Source organism: Salmo trutta, chromosome 12 (genome assembly GCF_901001165.1).
Source record: "Salmo trutta chromosome 12, fSalTru1.1, whole genome shotgun sequence".
Classification (NCBI taxonomy): domain Eukaryota; kingdom Metazoa; phylum Chordata; class Actinopteri; order Salmoniformes; family Salmonidae; genus Salmo; species Salmo trutta.
This window is the reverse complement of record NC_042968.1, coordinates 80,271,773-80,293,970: the sequence shown is the minus strand read 5'-3', so window position 1 is coordinate 80,293,970 and position 22,198 is coordinate 80,271,773. Positions and strand designations below refer to the sequence as shown.

The window sequence follows — 22,198 nt, the reverse complement described above, 5'->3', positions numbered from 1 at the left end:
GTCTGATGTTCTGCTATGATAGACAACCTTATTGAAATGTCACTTTAGATATTAGTGCACTGTTGGAGCTAGAAACACAAGCATTTCGCTACACCCGCAATAACATCTGCTAAACATGTGTATGTGACCAATACAATTTGATATGACCCCCCCATCAATAATTAGCCCAAACCTCCAGAATACAGATTATCAGATGACATTAACATTATGGACTTCGTATAAATGACAATTTATTGATAGTAAATGCCCCTCATATCATTGCAAATTCAGATTGAGAAGAGTTGACGCAGCATATCTGTAGCAAATCTCTCACGCAGATTCCTTTGATCAAGCATTCACGACTAGTGATAACTCACACACATCAGGGCTGGCATTCCAAGGGTAGTCAAATATTTGTTCAAATGTATAATGGATTAAAACTATAAAAGTCATAAATGGGTGGTTACAATTCTGCACAACATCAACAGAAAAATAATTAATAGAAGTGTCATTCGCCTTTCATCAAGCCATTTTCCTCCCGATAACATTTCCATAGGTCTAGGATCTTATGGAGAAGGCTGAGATGTATAAATTGGTTTGGGTTTGACCCTGTGAATCAGATTTGTTTAGTGCCTGTGGATGTCTTAAGGCCTGTAGATTGGAGGCATCTGTAGAATGACTGATGAGCACTGACTGCATTTCAATTGATTTGTTTATTAAAAACAAAAACATGAACAAATTCTGAACTAAACCAGCACCTGGTGCGAGTAAACAAAATATTAAGCATAAGAATTGAGTAAAGCATAAACATTTCATTCTGATGAACTGATTTGGGTTAAAGTGAGCTGGATTAACAATACAAGTCCAATCTGAGTCCAAACCGAGTCCAAACCACAGAGGCTCTGTCTAGGTTACATATGATAAATTGGCAGCCAACCTTTGGACACATGACAAGAATCCATTGGGGGGAAAAAAAGAACATGAGTCAAATAAAAGAACAATCAATCATTCTTATAACAGCCAAAGAAAAAACATCCCTCACATCTCACCATAGCCAACACCACCTGACTGAGTTCTTGAATCAGCTACCAATAGAAAGAGACAGGAACAGTCCCCAGACAGGAAGTAAGATATCTAGAGAAAAAGCACTCCAGGCCAGGAGAAAGCTTGAGACAGGCCACACTTATCCAGAGTCAAACTGATTTTCCTGGTCAGTCAGGCCACAGAGAACTCAGTGAGGACTTATGTTAAGCTGAACAATCTTAAAATTGAAGACGCTCTGATCCTATAAAAAGTGTGAGAAACGTCCCTAGACATTACATGGGAGTACATTTTATGCAAAGGATTCAAATTAGGTTTTGGTTGTCTATTCTGCTTCAAAAGTTGATCTATTGATGAACGTCAATATTAAAATGTGAAAAAAATACAATCCTTGACTGAACAAGAGTATGAACAGTAATAAAAAGATATGGAACAATGCCTGTGCATAGGGAGCAACAAGCCCAAAGAGTCATGATTGAGTTCACCCTGTCCCAATGCTTTTCTTCTCATCATCTTGACTGGAGTTGTGTAGAGAAGCCATCAGATAGTCGTTCTATAGAATCAAGTCTCATGTTTTGGTTTCCTTGGCTACCTTCTGAACACAGCATCACAAACAAGTAGAAAGCTCTGATTGGGGTTGACCTATATGCTTTACAGACTGGAGCAGGTGGCTTGTTGTGTGTCTCATGGTGGTTTGGTTTCTCCTGCACCAACCCACTTCCAGGCAGATCATGTTCCTTTATGAAACAAGTAGATTGGCCTCTGAAAACCTGTGGAAGACATACAAATTCATTAGTTTGAGAAACAGAATAGAAAAGGACACGTGAAAGAATCAGAGATGATAACGGTATCTAATGAACCAGTGACATACCTCTTGATGAACTGTTAGGCGTCCCGATCAACTCGTAGCTGGAGAATCCCACCTCAGATGTCAGGTATGTGGAGAACTGTTCTGGTTTGAGACGGATGCTGTGGTAATTCTTAAAGATGCTATCCTGCGACAGTGAGAGCGGAAAGTCAGACATGATTCCGTCTCAGCCTCAACGCTGAGCAAAGTAACATACTTTCATGTTTATAACAAAGAAACAGGCCACTTGTAATGTTTTAGGTATTGTCTTGGCTATATACTGCATTTATGCACATCTACAGTAGCAGATCACACCACTGGTCCTTGCAACACTAAGCTCTCTCCTCATCTCACCGTGAGTTTCTTCCTCTTGCCGTAGGTGATCCAGGGCTGTGGCTCCAGGACGAACAGACCTCCAGGACGCAGGTGTCTGAACACTCTGTGGAAGAGGCGCTTCAGGCCACCGTCTCCCCAGTTCAGGTGGACCCACTTGGTAACGCTGAAGCACAGGATGACGTCGTACTCTGGCGGCTGGGTCAGCAGCAGAGCATCACTCTCCAGGACATAATTCCCCTACGGAGGAGAAAGACAGGGGATGAGTTCTAAACAATGTGGGACGTTTCTCTGAGGATCAAGTAGAAAGAGAAGCAACAAATGAGTGATCATAATATTGTTCATTTCCACCTTAATATTATGAATAATGATTTTTAAAATGGAAACGCATTAAAAGGCTGCAGTGCATACACCTACCTTGACAAAGGAGACATTGGAGGGGAAGTTACCAGGAGGCATGGTGGGTGTGTCGGGGAGTGGGGGTGCTGCTATGGGCCCCCTGGAGATCCGTAAGGAGACAGGGAAGGAGCTGGTCCCCAGCTCAACAGCAGGTGCTCCAGAGTCCTCCACCACCTCCTCAGCCCCTCTCTCCTGAGCTCTTCTCTCTGCGTGACGTGATAACACCATGCCACCCTCTGCAGGGACCTGCCTTTCAGCGTTTCCATTTTCAGCCCTGGTGGGCTGTCTTTCATTCTGTTTGTGCGTTAGTCCTCCTGAGTGTGACTCATCTTCCCGTCTGTTGGCCTTCTCCTTCCTGTCCTCTCCTGGTCCATTGGTCTTCTCATCCCCTGCGGCTCGCCGGGCCTCCTGGGCCTGCAGCTCTGACAGGTAGTGTCTGATGTTCTGGCGGGCCGCGTGCACCAGACCCCCATCAATGTCCAACCCCAATATGCGGGCGGGCCGCAACTTCTTAGCAATACACAGAGTCAGGTGGCCCGTGTTGCAGCCCAGGTCCAGTACTGTTTTACCATGGAACCACTCTGGACGTAGACAACGGAACCGTGGGTCCTCGGCACAGCCTGGGTTGCGGTAGCCGTAGTACTTGTTGTAGTTCCCATACTGGAACTTCTTCTTGTTGCCTTGGTGCTGTTGTTTGTGCTGGTTGTGAAGATGCGGTTGCTGACCCCCTGGTACCTGGGAGGACCCCCTGGGACCTACCACTGGGGTGTGGAAGGAGGACTGCACATTTCTCCCGGGCCCAGCTCCACGGCCCCTCTCCTCCGTCCCCGACCTGGCCATAAGAGTAGATTGGACCATAGGAGGCTCCGTTTTACCAGAGTTGCGTCTGCGTTTGCGTTGCCGGCTAGAGAGATGGTTTGGGCCTCCGGCCGTGGCTGCTGAGGAGTCTTCCTGAGCTCGAGGCTGGGCCTGGGGGGCAGATACAGTGAGCATGGCTTCATCCCTGCAGTTGGATGGGCTGATCTCATTACCATTAGCATCCTGGGGGTCCAGGACGGCTGGGACACTGGGTGCTTCTAAAACAGAGGTAGACGCAGCACTAGCAGATGCCAGGTTAGACAGAGAAGAAGTGGTGTTGGTCACTTCACCACTTCTCTCCAAATCTGACAGGTCCAACACGGAGACTGTGGAACCCCCACCTCCTCCTCCATGGTGTCTGTTGCGGTGTCTCCTCCTGCCGCCACTCTTGAAGGGCGACACCAGGAGGCTCCTACCTCCCATCCTGCTGTTGAGGTTGAGAGGGTCAGTGATGTCCCTGGGAATGAGGATCTCCACAGGGTCGCGGTTCTTGGCAGGAAGGGGGGAGGACTTGGGCGTCTCAGCGTTCAAGGCCCTGTTCACCTCCTCGTCCTGCAGGCTATTGAGGTTCAGCGGGTCAAATATGTTTCCTCCCAGCAGGAAGTTGGTGGGCAGAACCGAGTCGCTCTCTGAGTTTACCCGTCGTCGTCTCTTACCTGCTGGATGCTTGAACCCTGCAATCATTGTGCTGCGACGCTTTGAGAGTTTCTGCTGCTGCGGTTGTTGTTTGGATTGCTGAAAGCCATTTTTAGGGTTAACGTGCTGCTCAGTCAACATGGCCTCCTGCGCAACACGCTTTGTCTGATGGTGGGGGTCAGCCGTGCTGCTGTGCTTGGTTTGGGCACCACTGTCTGGCATGGGGCAGGTAGCAGCACCATCGGTGCTGTCTGGGTTGGCCAGGGTGACCTCTGGCACTTTGGGGGCATTGTTGCAGCTTCCAGTGCATTCAGAGAGTTTCTGGGGTGGCGCTGGGTCCACTTTCATACTTCTGGTTGGAACAGTCTCTTTATCAACAGACATCTCTATCATCTTCCACTCAATTGGTTTGGTGCTGACATGGGACAACTGATCTGAAAACACATCAAAATAGATTAAAATAATGACCACCGAACCCAATAAATCAAAAGACATATTATTTAATCCCCAGCTATAACTGGACAAGATTACAATAGTGCTCAGTCCCCAGTTGCTGCTTTCCCAGCTATTTAGTATTGCACTTATTTGTTGACAACTGAAAGTAACTTGATGATTTGTGCCTGCATGTCATTCTATAAGACCCAAGGTGCATGCCTGCCACTGGATAGTATACATCCATTATATTGGAGGCAAACGTTGAGTGAACGTCTACAGTGAAGACATTGAACCCATCCTCAATGCCAGCTGCTGCGCGTGAACCAATACCAATGGTTCCTCAGTACTGTTACGCTAGCTAGCGCTCTATAAATGCCGATATTTTGCAAGAATCCACCACTTTGCGTTCATTAATAAATGCGACTAGGTAAGATACAAAAATACGTAAACTAGCCATCTAGCTACAGTATGAGGCAACTGTATGTTCATCAACAACAACAGTCTCAGCTCACCGTTCTACCCGCCTTCTCGTGAAGCTGAACTGTCACACTCCCTCCCGAGTTACTGACGTTGCTGCATCATCAGCTTCGTTGATAGCTTGATTGTTCGATAATATTATTTTCACTGGTGAAATGAATCAATAATGTTTGGAAAACAAGCCTCTCTAAAACCAATAAAACAACCAGTGTGGTGGTAACTGCGAGTGTGAGCTCGCTGTACACTCCAAACTCCAATCGCTAACTTCTAGCTCAACAGCTCAACCTCACGCAGATTGGAAGGTTCCAATCGTTGTTTGTTTTATCTTTTGCCAGAGCTAAACACTGAAACAGACAGGCATCTGAACCAATAAGGTGACGGTTTTTAGGCAGTCTTCATGAAATCGACCAATTACAGACGTGTATGGGTTGAGCAATACACGTCGACCTAGTTTTGCACACAAATAGGTATCCCATAATTTGCCTTTCTGAATTTGTATTTGTTATTCCCCCGCCATTTGGCGAAATTAACTATTTAAAAATGTATTGTAAATCTGTATACGGTCTATACGCATAATTTTGTTAACACATTTTACATCAAGGTAAGGTTGGAGAGGCAAAACAAAACAACACAGATTACAACGCTCCCACCCCCCTCTCATTCGCTGACATGTGGTAGGGCGGGCAATTGAGAATTGTCATTGGGATTTGTAGTTTTTATCCAACAATGTCCTGGATCTTCGAGAAGGGTGCAATTGTGGGGCGTTCCTGTATGTGGTCATTCCTGCATATGCAAGAACCCTCTTTATACTTCTATTGGTCAATTTTTCAATTAGGACAGGCCGGAGGCAGGGGCACTCCAGTACCATAGATGATGTTAATGCACAATAACGTTGGATGCCAGCCACCTATAAACCCCACAGAAGAAGGGTAGACCTCTAGGTAGCTAGCCGTACACCTGTAGACAGTGTCCTTTGCCCCCGCCTGTCAGGTACTGTTTTTCTGCAGTTCTGTTAAATACGGCGATGAAGGAGTACTCTGGTACACAGGAGGCATGGGAAACACTGTGAGCTAGCTAACTAGCTAGCAAGCTGTGTACCAGAGTCCTTAGATCTAGCTGGCTAAAATATCACACAGCGGGAGGTGGGGACAACCAGTAGATAGTGTCCTTCGCCCCCGCCTGTCGAGCACGGTTTTCTGTGGTACACAGCAGGCGGGGGCAACACCATGTGCTAGCTAACTAGTGTGTTGCCCCACAGTGTCGCCCCGTCTTCTGCCTGCTGTATACTGTCTGCTGTGCTAGCGGGAGGAAGGGATGACCAGTAGAAAGGTGTCCTTCGCCCCCGCCTGTCGGGCACGGTTTTCTCCGGTACACAGCAGGTGGGAGGCAGGGGTGACACCGTGTGCTAGCTAACTAACTAGCAAGCTAGCACACGGTGTCACTAAAGAGTTGTATAACTAACCCAAGGTAGACCAGAGCCTGTCATTTCCAATGGGAGAAAATTGATCATAGTGGGCAGAACAAGCATGGAAGTGGGCAGAGCCAAGCACAAGCTACTGAGAGCATTCTATTGGTGCATTCTAGCCTTTATTTGCATATTTCTGTTAGGGAACGGCCTAATCTGTGAAGTACACATGCGCAATAACTCAATTCACCCGTACACTCCTTCTAAACAATACAATTTTTTTAAACTTTGGCAAGGGTAATGTCTACAAAAAGCAGTCCACTCTGTTTGTTATAGATTCTAGTTTTGGAAACAGAAAACTGTAAGGATATCAAATGTTTCATTGATGAAAAAACCAACAACGAACAGTGAGCCTTTGTACTCATGTATAAAAAAAAACAAATGATGAAAGAAAAGCATTGCAAATTTGAATTTTAATGTGGGAGAGGTGGAAAAATGATTGTTATTCATCGATAATGTCAAACCTCCTGGCATTGACAACTTAGATGGAAAGCTACTGAGAATGGTAGCTGACTCTATAGCCACTCCTATCTGTCACATCTTTAATGTGAGCCTATAGCAAAGTCTTTGTCCTCAGGCCTGGAGGGAAGCTAAAGTCATTCCGCTACCCAAGAGTGGTAAAGCGGCCTTTACTGGTTCTAACAGCAGACCTATCAGCTTGCTGCCAGCTCTTAGCAAAATGTTGGGAAAAATTGTGTTTTCCCAAATACAATGCTACTTCTCTGTTAACAAATTAACAACTGACTTTCAGCATGCTTGTGGAGAAGGACACTCAACATGAACTGCACTGACATAAATGACTGATGATTGGTTGAAAGAAATTGATAAAAAGAAGATTGTGGGATCTGTACTGTTAGATTTTAGTGCAGCCTTTTATATTATTGACTATAACCTGTTGTTGAGAACTTATGTGTTATGGCTTTTCAACCTCTGCCATATGGTGGGTTCAAAGCTCTCTATCTAATATAACTCAGAGGGTTTTCTTTAATGGAAGCTTCTCTAATGTCAAATATGTAAACTGTGGTGTACCGCAGGGCAGCTCTCTTGGCCCTCTACTGTTTTCTATTTTTAAAGCATGTGTGTCAATGTATGCTGAGGATTCAACCATATACGCATCAGCAATCAAACTAATGACAGACTGAACCCTTAACAAAGAGTTGCAGTCTGTTTTTGGATTGGGTGGCCAGTAATTATTTTTTTTTTCACCTTTATTTAACCAGGTAGGCAAGTTGAGAACAAGTTCTCATTTACAATTGTGACCTGGCCAAGATAAAGCAAAGCAGTTCGACACATACAACAACACAGAGTAACACATGGAGTAAAACAAACATACAGTCAATAATACAGTAGAAAAATAAGTCTATATACAATGTGAGCAAATGAGGTGAGATAAGGGAGGTAAAGGCAAAAAAGGCCATGGTGGCAAAGTAAATACAATATAGCAAGTAAAACACTGGAATGGTAGATTTGTAGTGGAAGAAAGTGCAAAGTAGAAATAGAAATAATGGGGTGCAAAGGAGCAAAATAAATAAAGAAAATAAAAGTAATAAACTGGTCCTGAACATCTCTAAAACTAAGAACATTGTATTTGGTACAAATCATTCCCAAAATGATAGACCTCAGCTGAATTTGGTAATGAATGGTGTGGCTGTTGAACAAGTTGAGGAGACTAAATGACTTGGCGTTACCTTAGATTGTAAACTGTCATGGTCAAAACTTATAGGTTCAATGTTTGTAAATAACAATTTGTTCTTAACTGACTCGCCTAGTTAAATAAATGTTACACATTGTAAAGCTGGGGAAAGGTCTGTCTGTAATAAAGAGATGCTCTGCTTTTTGACTCCACAAAGCTAGTCCTGCAGGCTCTAGTTTTATCTTATCTTGATTATTGTCCAGTCATATGGTCAAGTGCTGCAAAGAAAGACCTAGTTAAGCTGCAGCTGGCCCAGAACAGAGCAGCACGTCTTGCTCTTCATTGTAATCAGAGGGCTAATATTAATACTATGCATGCCAGTCTCTCTTGGCTAAGAGTTGAGGAAAGACTGAGTTCATCACTTCTTGTTTTTATAAGAAACCTCAATGTGTTGGAAATTCCAAACTGTTTGCATAGTCAACTTACACACAGCACTGACACACACACTTACCCCACCAAACATGGTCCAGAACAAATTCAAGGAAATGTCCAGTATTATCCAGAGTCATGAGTGCATGGAACTCCTTTCCATCTTATATAGTGCAAGTGAATAGCAACCCTGGTTTCAAAAAACAAATAAAGCAACACCTCACAGCACAACGCCTTTCCCCCAGGTGACTTACTTGTTGTGTGTATGTACTGACATGTACAGTATGTGTAACTGATAGATGCACACACACACTACATGCTAATGTTTTTAAATGTTTGTAAAATGTAAAGTATTTTGTCTGTAATGTCTTCTTCATTATGTCGGACCCCAGTCAGACTAGCTGTTGCCATTGGCGTCGGGTAACGGGGATCGTAATTAATTAAATCAAATCTCCTGAAACCCTTTTAAAAATGTTTATTTTAGGCTATAGATGCCAGGACAGTGATGTTTTGCTAACCATAGAGGGGTTGGTTGTTTAGCAACAAAACCTACGCGTGCTTAACTATGTGGCAAAACAGATGGTGTTGGCTTAGATTGTTGACAGCATGTAAACTATATTTAGTCTCCAATGTTTATTGAAAACATAAATACATTTTCACAATGAGCACTTGTTGTCTCTCAGCTACATTGTTACAGTTGTTGGTTAGCTAGCTAGTGAATTTTAGCCATATTAGCAGTGACATGAAATCAGTGGAAACACCTCAAAACAACACATGGTATCAAGAACAACATGAAACTAGCTGAAATAAATTATGATTCCCCACATGACAGTTTCTTGTCATTGTTGATAGCTATCTGGCCATCCAGAATCACAACAATTCACAGACTTCTTCCCCATTGAAGCATGCACATTGTTTTCATGACATTGTCAGCTAACCCATCTATATTGCAAAGAGAAACTGTTTTGATTAAATTATAATCTCAGGTGAATTTATTAACCTTACATGAAAGTCGTAGCTGGCCTAGAGGCATGTTGTTGTTGTTGCCTCTGGGTCAGCATTTGATTACTTTGCTATTGCATCATAATATTGTCTCCATGCCACCTGATTGGGGATTTATTTTAAAAAGTTAATGTTTTTTAGCCAGACTGATATCCAACATCAATAGGCATATACAGTGTCTTGCAAAAGTACTCACCCCCTTTGGCATTTTTCCTATTTTGTTCCCTTACAACCTGGAATTAAACATTATTTTTGGGGGGGTTGTATCATTTGATTTACACAACATGCCTACCACGTCGAAGATGCTAAATATATTTTATTGTGAAACAAACAAGAAATAAGACCAAAAAAATAACAGAAAACTTGAGTGTGCATAACTATTCACCCCCCCCCCCCCCCCCCAAAGTTAATACTTTGTAGAGCCTCCTTTTGCAGCAATTATGTATCTATAAGCTTGGCACATCTAGCCACTGGGATTTTTGTCCATTCTTCAGGACAAAACTGCTCTAGCTCCTTCAAGTCTTCCCTGTGGCTCAGTTGGTAGAGCATGGTGTTTGCAATGCCAGCATGGTGTGTGCAACGCCAGGGTTGTGGGTTTGATTCCCATGGGGGGCCTGCATGAATTGAAATGTATACATTCACTACTGTAAGTTGCTCTGGATAAGAGTGTCTGCTAAATGACTCAAATCTAAGTTGGATGGTTCTGCTGGTGAACAGCAATCTTTAAGTCAGACCACAGATTCTCAATTGGATTGAGGTCTGGGCTTTGACTAGACCTCAATCCAAGACATTTAAATGTTGCCTCTTAAACCACTCAAGTGTTGCTTTAGCAGTATGCTTTGGGTCATTGTCCTGCTGGAAGGTGAACCTCTGTCCCAGTCTCAAATCGCTGGAAGACTGAAACAGCTTTCCCTCAAGAATTTCCCTGTATTTAGCGCCATTTTCCAGTCGATGGAAAAACATCCCCACAGCATGATGCTGCCACCACGCTTCACTGTGGGGGATGGTGTTCTCAGGGTGATTATTATTTTACTAGGCAAGTCAGTTAAGAACAAATTCTTATTTTCAATGACAGCCTAGGAACAGTGGGTCAACTGCCTTGTTCAGGGGCAGAACAACAGATTTGTACCTTGTCAGCTCAGTGATTTGAACTTGCGGTTACTAGTCCAACACTCTAACCACTAGGCTACCCTGCCACCCCAGTGATGAGAGGTGTTGGGTTTGCGCCAGACATAGTGTTTTCCTTGATGGCCAAAAAGCTCAATTTTAGTCTCATCTGACCAGAGTACCTTCTTCCATATGTTTGGGGAGTCTCCCACATGCCTTTTGGCAAACACCAAATGTGTTTGCTTATTTTTTTTTTTAAGCAATGGCTTTTTTTCTGGACACTCTTCCGTAAAGCCCAGCTCTGTGGAGTGTACGACTTAAAGTGGTCCTATACTCCAATCTCCGCTGTGGAGCTTTGCAGCTGCTTCAGGGTTATCTTTGGTCTCTTTGTTGCCTCTCTGATTAATGCCCTCCTTGCCTGGTTCGTGAGTTTTGGTGGGCAGCCCTCTCTTGGCAGGTTTGTTGCTCCGTGGGATGTTCAAAGTGTCTGATATTTTTTAGAACCCAACCCTGATCTGTACTTCTCCACAACTTTGTCTCTGACCTCTTTGGAGAGCTCCTTGGTCTTCATGGTGCTGCTTGCTTGGTGGTTCCCCTTGCTTAGTGGTGTTGCAGACTCTGGGGCCTTTCAGAACAGGTGTATATATACTGAGATCATATGACAGATCATGTGACACTTAGATTGCACACAGGTGGACTTTATTTAACTAATTATGTGACTTCTGACGGTAATTGGTTGCACCAGACCTTATTTAGGGGCTTCATACCACTTTTCCGTAAATTTCTTTAAACAAGTCTTTTTTTTAATTTCACTTCACCCATTTGGACTATTTTGTGTATGTCCATTATATGATATCCAAATAAAAATCAATTTATATTACAGGTTGTTATGCAACAAAATAGGACAAAATGCCAAGGGGGATGAATACTTTAGCAAGGCACTGTAAAGTCCAGGGTTGTTCATGTTCATTGGAGACATAAATAATATATTATGGCTTTGGATGCCATCTACAATAATCTTAAACCATGACAAATATCTCAACCATACTTATAGCCTAACTAGCAGTTATATCTGGCACTTAAACCATACTAGTCTTATTATCATGATTTTGATAATTAGGGCCTTACAGTGATTACATTTCTAATGCATTAATTCACTTTTTTTTCATCCAGTTTTATTCAGTTTAAATGTTCTACTGAGTTGGTTACATTAGCACTGACAGGCAGTGAGACAAGTTGGAAATGAAGCAAGTTAACAAAATAAGAACTTTATTCTCATGAGTTTATTTACAAGACTTTGTACATAATAAAACATAAATATATTTACAATACTTTACATGATTTATAATTTAGGAAAGAACCGGAGACAGGGAATAACTGTATAGGAACGTAAAAGAAAAATGTCATTGTTCACAACAAGAAAATAAAGAGGAGCTCCAGGCACTCTGAAGAAAATGTCATAAAACAGAGAATTCTTCAGTCTGTTAAACAGGCCTTTTAAAGTGACAGTGACAGGTTTTCAGAAAACGTTTGATTGTCCTTGACCTCCACATCTTTTTATCTTAGCCGGCCCTCACCACACGCTGCTTAATAGGAAAGATGAATGTTATCCTGAACGTGTCCCATGATGATCTGGGTGGCTAGATTTCCGTAAAGATGCTCTCAGACCACTGATTGTGGTGTGTGTGTCCTGTGTGGATTTCTATCACCCTTCTCCTCCACATATCAGGACCAGGGCCTCCATACTACCTGGGGCTGGATCTGAAATAGTGACCGCCTCAGAGTCCTTGTTGGGCCTACGGGCACAGGGCCAGAGAGACGTAGAGGGGTGGGGGGACTGGACACCAGGGGAGGATGGGCTGGTACCAGAGGCACCATGGGCCGAGATGTAGATTGAGAGGGGGATGACAAGGAATCTGATGGACGACGAGAGGGGGAAGGCGGGAAGGGGAAGTGGCATGGCATGGAGAGGTATGGAGGGGTAGTGGTGAAAGGTAGCGAGGAGTTTGAATAACAGGGGGAGGGTGGGGGTGAGAGGGAGTAAGGGGGAGATGGGTATGGGTGTGAGAGGTGTTGGGTAGGGTGGGGGTGGTGGAGCACAAAGGTGTTGGGATAGATGGGAAGAGAGGTGTTGATATAAGGGAAAGTGGCCTCCCTGCTGGCTCGTTGATGCCCCATCACTGTGCTCTCCTTCCTGTTTTCCACTCTGCCCAGGAAGCATGGTCCTTCTGCTGCAGGGCCCCAGGGCTGGAAGTCCAGGGGGAAGGTCTGGCTCTGCACCTTCCCCAGAGGGCAGGCACTGTGGGTATCCAGGTGGTCCCTAAGTCCCTGGACAAAGCTCTCTCTCTGGGATGGGTCCACGCTGTCGATGTAGTTGCCCAGGCGGGAGATGCACTCTGTGAAACCTGCACTGTAGACAGGGTTGGGTGGGGGCGGTGTTTGCTCGTGTATGGGGCCTGTCCATTGGGAACTCACAGCACTAGTCACTGGAGCAGAGGACTCTTTCATGGAATTTTCTGTGAAGGCTAGTGTTGGTCAGTAGTGAGAGCCAGGCAGTACAGGGAGTAAATGAGGAGAAGAGAGAACAGAAAGAGAAGAGAGTACGGAAAGAGAAGAGAGAACAGAAAGAGAAGAGAGGACAGAAAGACAAGAGAGAACAGAAAGAGAAGAGAGAACAGAAAGAGAAGAGAGAACAGAAAGAGAAGAGAGGACAGAAAGAGAAGAGAGAACAGAAAGAGAAGAGAGTATGGAAAGAGAAGAGAGAACAGAAAGAGAAGAGAGGACAGAAAGAGAAGAGAGGACAGAAAGAGAAGAGAGAACAGAAAGAGAAGAGAGAACAGAAAGAGAAGAGAGGACAGAAAGAGAAGAGAGAACAGAAAGAGAAGAGAGGACAGAAAGAGAAGAGAGGACAGAAAGCGAAGAATACAGAGATGAAGATGAGCATGTGATAAGAGATAATTCAAAAGTGGGCAGAGAGAGAACAGTATGGAGAAGCAGGATGTAAATCAATGGGAGAGTAGTCAAAATAATTAGCAAAAGCCAATGGTGTGTGTGTGTGTGTGTGTGTGTGTGTGTGTGTGTGTGTGTGTGTGTGTGTGTGTGTGTGTGTGTGTGTGTGTGTGTGTGTGTGTGTGTGTGTGTGTGTGTGTGTGTGTGTGTGTGTGTGTGTGTGTGTGTGTGTGTGTGTGTGTGTGTGTGTGTGTGTTTGTGTGTGTTTAATATAGGGAGGTTTTGGGGAGAGAGAAAACAATTATTAGCACTCACATTAATATCAACAATGTTGTGTCTATATCAGCAGTTTGGGGGTGTATTTCATTTACCATTTCTGAAATAAATTAAATAACAAACCCACACCAGAAAACTATTTTTTTTAATGGATTGATAGATACCTTTGCTGTTATTCCCATTTGATTTTCTTCGCATGTAATCGACGGTCAACTCTAAAATTTCTGCTTTTTCTAATTTTGGATTTTTCAGCCGCTGTGAGAGAGAAAGAATAATCCTACTGAACATGGCATAATGCACAGCCATTGCGCACAATATTTCACATTTAAATGTTGAAGGACTCATTTTGGTATGGAAGTAATTATGATTTTATGGTAAAATCTTATCTTTTTAAGACAAATGTAAACAACATATATGCCACAGAGGTGCCTATCAAGTTCCTGACAGACACCAAGCCCCGTTTTCAATTCCATTCAACTGAGGACATAGACTAGGATAAGTGCGTAAAACTCGAAGTTTCTCGCAACACCATTTCTCCATAGCATTCCCAAGAGTCTGGTTTGTGTGTGGTTTTATGGGCTGTTTGAAATGCAATTAATAAGTTGACAACGTCTATTATTAATATACAATTTATCGGTTCCCTGCTGTTTATTATTTCCCCCCTCCCACTGGGCACACACACACAATCAACGTTGTTTCCACGTAATTTCAATAAAGTTACGTTGAACCAAAGTGGAATTGACGTCTGTGTCCATTGGGCTCATTCATACAAGAGGGACACACAAGGAGCTGATTTCAGACGCAACTAGAAAAGCTGTGGCCAACTCCGCTCACCATGTCAGAAGTGTTGCTTAGCAGAATAGTCCTTAGCTCATCCAAGCCTTGATTTATCCTATCTCGCCTCTTCTTTTCAATCACCGGTTTTAGAACCTACAAAATAATAATAATAGTCAGTTATTTCAACAAAACCAAATCCAAAACCAATTCACGGACACCAAAATATATAGATGAACTATTTGAAAGATACATTTTACGCAGGATCTGAACTTACCCTCTTTAAGGCTTTACGATTATCCATGTTTGATCTCTCCAACTTTACTCGATGAAGAAGAGTAGGCCTATATTATCTTTTTTCCAAAAAGAAAACGATAAATTCATCCAATCCGGCCAGGTCAAGCTGAAAAGAAAGTCTCCACACTCGCTCGGGACTGGTTTATTATCGTTTGAGCCCGCAGGCTATTTATAAGGTCAAGCAGACCGATTGTCATTGGTTGAAAGGTGACAATGTCGTTCACGACCTTATGCTAACCGCACTTACTCCTTCTTGATACTCACAAAAATGATTATATTTTCAAAGATATGGAGAAAATAAATCTATTAGCAAAATAATTAACACATTAGCTGTTTTCTGCTACTGTAATCTAGCTTCATTTCAGTAAATCAATGTGCCTCCTTGGAATGGTCTAATATATATATATATATAATAATATATAATACAGCATAAGTAAAGTCCATATAGCCCATATCTTCATCCTAAGTTGTAGATATATCTGACGAAGAGGAGTAGGCGTGATTCTGTGCATTATTATTATTATTGTTGTTTTTACAAAGATGTATATAAAATGACCCCCCATAAGACGCCGCCATATGCTATACAGTATTATGTTATGACGTGTAAATGCCAGGGTTAGACTTCTTTGACCTTTATTTGGCATTGACAATAATACGTTTATGCCATTATTGGCGCAATTGACCAGTAAAGCTGTGATTGTTTTATGTAAATATAGGACCAATTTGGTACAAAATATGTCTATAGCTGGAATACTATATTGAGTTGGTGGGAGTGTATTCACACTCAATGCCTCATAGGGGGTATTTTGCCTATCCATAGCAGTATAGCATAACTTCATATGTATGTGCCAAATTGTCCTTTTAGACAAGAGTGCCCTGGAAACGTTGGTTTTCTCGTGGGAACAGAGAAATACTGTTGCTGAAAAAGTGTCAGAATGAACACAATCACACCAACTCGAACACACTCGCCTTTACGATGTATACATTCCATGTAAGTGCCAATGTACGCATTACAATAGCCGCACCTTGTGTGAGCGTGCCATACTAAACATCTGCTGCAGGTGAGCTTGCGCTATCAATCAACATGAAATACACATATGAGCCATGGGAAATTTGACATGGATGAGAATTGAGAATAGCACTTCCATCTATGGTTACAGTCCTGCGTAAAAATAGGCCGGGGGGGGGGGATAGGGGGGATAGGGGGTCCGCTCGCCAACCAAGAATTCACAAAATGGGACAAACACCAAATTGATACTCTCAAAAATATCCTCCGTGTACAACGTAAAACACCAAATAATGCATGCAGAGCAGAATTAGGCCGATACTCGCTAATTATCAAAATCCAGAAAAGAGCCATTATATTCTACATCCACCTAAAAGGAAGCGATTCCCAAACCTTCCATAACAAAGCCATCATCTGCAGAGAGATGAACCTGGAGAAGAGTCCCCTAAGCAAGCTGGTCCTGGGGCTCTGTTCATAAACACAAACAGACCCCACAGAGCCCTAGGACAGCAACACAATTAGACCGAACCAAATCATGAGAAAACACAATGATAGTTACTTGACACATTGGAAAGAATTAACAAAAAAACAGAGCAAACTAGAATGCTTTTTGGCCCTAAACAGAGAGTACACAGTGCCAGAATACCTGACCACTGTGACTGACCAAACGTAAGGAAAGCTTTGACTACTGTATGTACAGACTCAGTGAGCATAGCCATGCTATTAAGAAAGGCTGCCGTAGGCAGACCTGGCTCTCAAAAGACAGGCTATATGTGCACACTGGCCACAGAATGAGGTGGAAACAGAGCTGCATCTCCAGACAAATGTATGACCATATTAGAAACACATATTTCCCTCAGATTACACAGACCCACAAATCATTCGAAAACAAACCCAATTTTGATAAACTCCCATATCTATTGGGTGAAATACCACAGTGTGCCATCACAGAAGCAAGATTCGTGACCTGTTGCCACAACAAAAGGTCAACCAGTGAAGAACAAACACCATTATAAATACAACCCATATTTGTTTATTTATTTTCCCTTTTGTACTTTTACTTTTTGCACATAATATGACATTTTAAACGTATATTATTTTGGAACTTTTGTGAGTGTAATGTTTACTGATCATTTTTATTGTTTAATTAACTTTTGTCTATTATCTACTTCCCTTGCTTTGTAAATGTTAACTTATGTTTCCCATGCCACTAAAGCCCTTAAATTGAATTTAATTGAGAGAGAGAGAGAGAGAGAGAGAGAGAGAGAGAGAGAGGGAGAGAGAGAGAGAGAGCGAGGGATAAATTGGAGCGGGAATGAGTGTAGTCTTGCAGGACCGCGCGTAACAGCAGTGAATTAACAAATGCACAAGTGGGATGTCTGGACAGAGGTGCAAATTTGCCACGGGCATACCCTGGGGGAAGGTTATACCCTGGGAGAAGGTTATACCCTGGGGGAAGGTTATACCCTGGGAGAAGGTTATACCCTGGGAGAAAGATATACCCTGGGAGAAGGTTATACCCTGGGGGAAGGTTATACCCTGGGAGAAGGATATACCCTGGGAGAAGGTTATACCCTGGGGGAAGGTTATACCCTGGGAGAAGGATATACCCTGGGAGAAGGTTATACCCTGGGAGAAGGTTATACCCTGGGAGAAGGTTATACCCTGGGAGAAGGATATACCCTGGGAGAAGGATATACCCTGGGAGAAGGATATACCCTGGGAGAAGGCTATAAACACAAGTGACGCACAGTAAGTTTGAAATAACAGTATAACATACATGCTAAAACTATTAAAAGGAATTTTTCCAAGATTGGATGTCAAATATCTTCTCGATGATATTCCGTTACATCCTGTTAATTGTTTGTGTCGACGCTTCATCGGAACATTTCGCACAAATGACCCTGCCTGAGGTGACGCTGGGAAAATGTCAACAAACTCTCTCTTTTTTTATTTAACTGGCAAGTCAGTTAAGAACAAATACTTGTTTACAATGACGGCCTTGGAACAGTGGGTAAACAGAGCACGACAAATGTTTACCTTGGGGATTCGATCTAGCAACCTTTCGGGTTACTGGCCCAACGCTCTAACCACTAGGGTACCTGCCGCCCACTTTCTCATGGGAAAGGGCAGGAGTTGTGGTTTATTACCTCTTAGAATATGTACATTTTTCAGTGAGAGGTCATTTAAGGGACCCTGATTGGCGCAGCGTCACTACAGGCCCGGGTTCGATCGCGGGCTGTATCACAACCGGCCGTGATCGCGAGTCCCATAGGGCAGCGGACAATTGGCCCAGGTTCGGTTTGGCCGGGGTAGGCCGTCATTGTAAATAAGAATTTGTTCTTAACTGACTTGCCTAGTTAAATACATTTTCATAAAAAGTAAAATAATATCATATCAAAGTGCTGCCACTAACGTTATGATAGGTGTGTTTGTTCCCACACGCACATGTCGACCCTCTGACCCTGGAATCAAATGTCGTGACACAACTCACACAATAAGTTAAATTAACACCCATTCAGCATATAGTTGGAATAGCTTGTCGAATTTTGCGCAGAATGCCATAATATATCTGTCCGTTCTGCCTTGTCAGTCTGTGGGTCACATTTAATGTCAAACTCAGAGGTTGAAGTTGTTTTTCACACACACGTTCCTGGGTTGTTGTGTTTGTATCTTTATTTAACTAGGCAAGTCAGTTAAGAACAAATTCTTATTTACAATGACGGCCTGCCCCGGCAAAACAGTAACGACACTGGGCCAATTGTTTTCCGCCCTATGGGACTCCCAATCACGGCCGGTTGTGATACAGCCTGGAATCGAGCCAGATCTGTTTGGACCCCTGTCGCACTGAGATGCAGTGCCTAAGACTGCTCCTCCACTCGGGAGCAATGAAATAGGCCCGTACTTTCTAAGGTGAGTCGACCAAATTCATTTTGCTGTTCTAATGTCACAGACTGGGAAAATGTCCCTCAGCCCTTTCCCTTGGGAAAAACTATAGGATTTACACATTTGTTTATGAGCCTACCTGTTAGAATTTGTACATCATTTAGAAGACAAGTGTCGCCAATGACTGAGGTGCGATGTTTCCCACAGCACACATTGTCCTCTTTTTTATTTTATTTTATTTTACCTTTATTTAACTAGGCAAGTCAGTTAAGAACAAATTCTTATTTTCAATGACGGCCTAGGAACAGTGGGTTAACTGCCTTGTTCAGGGACAGAACGACAGATTTTTACCTTGTCAGCTCGGGGATTTGATCTTGCAACCTTTCGGTAAATGTAGGCTAAACATAACGTTAGAATATTATTACGTACAAAATGTAGCCTATCACAAAGTTACATATTAAGTCAATATTCATCCTGTCTGAATTGGTCAAAATCGAAAAGCTTAAACTATTGAATCTGAGCGTATTTGGAATGCGTAATACCATTTGGTGCTGCGTGTGCCGTGGAGACTGATGGTCGACTCTCGCCAATCATCTCACTTCTCAACGGTCACCAACACCTCTCCCGTATGCTTGACATTTGTCCATCACACACACGTGTCAGGGTTGGTTTGTTTAGGACAGCGCGTGCCTCAGATCCAAGAGGTTGCTTTGATCCTCAAGTTATTAGTGACAGCAAGAGGACGGTATGAACACTTGAGAGACCAATGGTGATCCCTCAACAAGATCTTATAGCACAAAAATAGATTAATGGGAACAATTGCAATATACGTTTTTCTCAATATTACAGGCAAACTCTTTAAATTAGATGAATTAATATTTGTTTGGTTTTTAGTTCCAGATTGTCAAGCATGTCACTCATCAGAGCGTTCACTGCATGTTTTGCGCATGTTGCTGTGGTGGTTTAATGCATTCAATTGCTATGGTAGGCCTGTACTTTAGAACATTGACCAAATTGCTGTTCGCAGATGTGATAGTCTGGGAAAATGTCCCTCAACCCTTTCCCTTGGGAAAGTTTTAGGTTTAACACATTACCTGTTAGAATTTGTACATCATTTAGCGATGACGTGTTGCCACTGGAAGTGCGATGGTTCCCACAGCACACGTTTCCCTTTAAATGTAAATTAGGTTAAATATAATTACATCTGAATACAATTATTTACCACATACACTCCTCTACGTATTTATTTGGACAGTAAAGCTAAAACTTTCTGTACTCCAGATTTTTGATTTTAGAACAGTACAGAATGTCATTTTCACACCTGTTTTACCATTTAGAAATTAAATAATCTCATCCCCCCCATTTGAAGGTGTCATAAATATTTGGACAAATTCACTTATTTGTATTAATATAGGCTATGTGTATTAAAGTAGTCTAAAGTTTAGTATTTGGTCCCATATTCATAGCATGCAATGACTACCAAGCTTGTGACTCTACAAACTTGTTGGATGCATTTTCAGTTTGTTTTGGATGTGTTTCAAATTATGTTGTGACCAATATAAATGAATGGTAAAGAATGTATTGTGTCATTTTGGAGTCACTTTTATTGTAAATAAGAATATAATATGTTTCTGAACACTTCTACATTCATGTGGATTCTACCATGATTATGGATAATTATTAATCGTTAATAATCGTTATTAATAAGGGGAGATCAAAAAGGGGAGATCAAGCTGATACTAACTATTATAGACCTATTTCTATTTTGCCCTGTTTATCAAAAGTGTTGGAAAAAACCTGTCAATAATCAACTGACTGGTTTTCTTGATGTCCATAGTATTCTCTCTGGTATGCAATCTGGTTTCCACTCAGGTTATGGATGTGTCACTGCAACCTTAAAGGTCCTCAATGATGTCACCATTGCCCTTGATTCTAAGCCATGTTGTGCTGCTATTTTTATTGACTTGGCCAAACATTTTGATACAGTAGACCATTCCATTCTTGTGGGCCGGCTAAGGAGTATTGGTGTTTCTGAGGGGTCTTTGTTCTGGTTTGCTAACTACCTCTCTCAAAGAGTGCAGTGTATAAAGTCAGAACATCTGCTGTCACAGCCACTGCCTGTCACCAAGACTCAATCCTAGGCCCCACGCTCAATTTACATCATCAACATAGCTCAGGCAGTAGGAAGCTCTCTCACCCATTTATATGCAGATGATACAGTCTTATACTCAGCTGGCCCCTCCCCGGATTTTGTGTTAAACGCTCTACAACAAAGCTTTCTTAGTGTCCAACAAGCTTTCTCTGCCCTTAACCTTGTTCTGAACACCTCCAAAACAAAGGTCATGTGGTTTGGTAAGAAGAATGCCCCTCTCCCAACAGGTGTGATTACTACCTCTGAGGGTTTAGAGATTGAGGTAGTCACCTCATACAAGTACTTGAGAGTATTGCTAGATGGTACACTGTCCTTCTCTCAGCACATATCAAAGCTGCAGGCTAAAGTTAAATCTAGACTTGGTTTCCTCTATCGTAATTGCTCGTCTTTCATCCCAGCTGCCAAACTAACCCTGATTCAGATGACCATCCTACCCACGCTAGATTACGGAGACATAATTTATAGATCAGCAGGTAAGGGTATTCTTGAGCGTCTAGATATTCTTTACCATTTGGCCATCAGATTTGCCACGGATGCTCCTCATAGGACACATCACTGCAGTCTATACTCTGTAAATTGGTCATCTCTGTATACCCGTCGCAAGAACCACTGGTTAATGCTTATTTATAAACCCTCTTAGGCCTCACTCCCCCCTATCTGAGATATCTACTGCAGCCCTCATCCTCCACATACAACACCTGCTCTGCCAGTCACATTCTGTTAAAGGTCCCCAAAGCACACACATCCCTGGGTCCCTCCTCTTTTCAGGTCGCTGCAGCTAGTGACTGGAACAAGCTGCAACAAACACTGAAACTGGACAGTTTTATCTCAATCTCTTCATTCAAAGACTCAATCATGGACACTCTTACTGACAGTTGTGGCTGCTTTGCGTGATGTATTGTTGTCTCTACCTTATTGCCCTTTGTGCTGTTGTCTGTGCCCAATAATGTTTGTACCATGTTTTGTGCTGCTACCATGTTGTGCTGCTGCCATGTTGTATTTCTACCATGTTGTCATGTTGTGTTGCTACCATGCTGTGTTGTCATTTGTTGCTGCCTTGTTATGTTATTGTCTTAGGTCTCTCCTTATGTAGTGTTGTGTTGTCTCTCTTGTGGTGATTTGTGTTTTATACTATATTTTTATTTATTTTATTTTTAATCCCAGCACACATCTCCGCGGGAGGCCTTTTGCCTTTTGGTAGGCCGTCATTGTAAATA

General features: G+C 42.7%; 2 protein-coding genes across 2 annotated transcripts; both read right to left on the bottom strand.

The window, feature by feature from the left end:
* Positions 1-673: 673 nt before the first annotated feature.
* Positions 674-5,321, bottom strand: LOC115204334 (7SK snRNA methylphosphate capping enzyme). Its single transcript, XM_029769831.1, has 5 exons — positions 5,041-5,321; positions 2,618-4,527; positions 2,222-2,440; positions 1,892-2,015; positions 674-1,790 (listed from the first exon to the last, which is right to left on the bottom strand). The coding sequence occupies exons 2-5, from the start codon at positions 4,484-4,486 to the stop codon at positions 1,750-1,752; spliced, it is 2,253 nt and encodes a 750-aa protein (XP_029625691.1). The 5' UTR covers positions 4,487-4,527; positions 5,041-5,321; the 3' UTR covers positions 674-1,749.
* A 7,045-nt stretch (positions 5,322-12,366) lies between these two features.
* LOC115202627 (pollen-specific leucine-rich repeat extensin-like protein 4) lies at positions 12,367-13,149 on the bottom strand. Its single transcript, XM_029766716.1, has one exon. The coding sequence runs from the start codon at positions 13,147-13,149 to the stop codon at positions 12,367-12,369; it is 783 nt and encodes a 260-aa protein (XP_029622576.1).
* Between the last annotated feature and the right edge of the window lie 9,049 nt (positions 13,150-22,198).

What these genes read in the sequence shown, in the direction of transcription:
- LOC115202627 (XM_029766716.1), bottom strand. Translation starts at nt 13,149, where the DNA reads ATGAAAGAGTCCTCTGCTCCAGTGACTAGTGCTGTGAGTTCCCAATGG.
- LOC115204334 (XM_029769831.1), bottom strand. Translation starts at nt 4,486, where the DNA reads ATGATAGAGATGTCTGTTGATAAAGAGACTGTTCCAACCAGAAGTATG. An exon ending in CCAATGTCTCCTTTGTCAAG is followed by an intron (nt 2,441 to 2,617) that starts GTAGGTGTATGC and finishes TCTCCTCCGTAG; the next exon opens with GGGAATTATGTCCTGGAGAG. An exon ending in GCCTAACAGTTCATCAAGAG is followed by an intron (nt 1,791 to 1,891) that starts GTATGTCACTGG and finishes TGTCTTCCACAG; the next exon opens with GTTTTCAGAGGCCAATCTAC.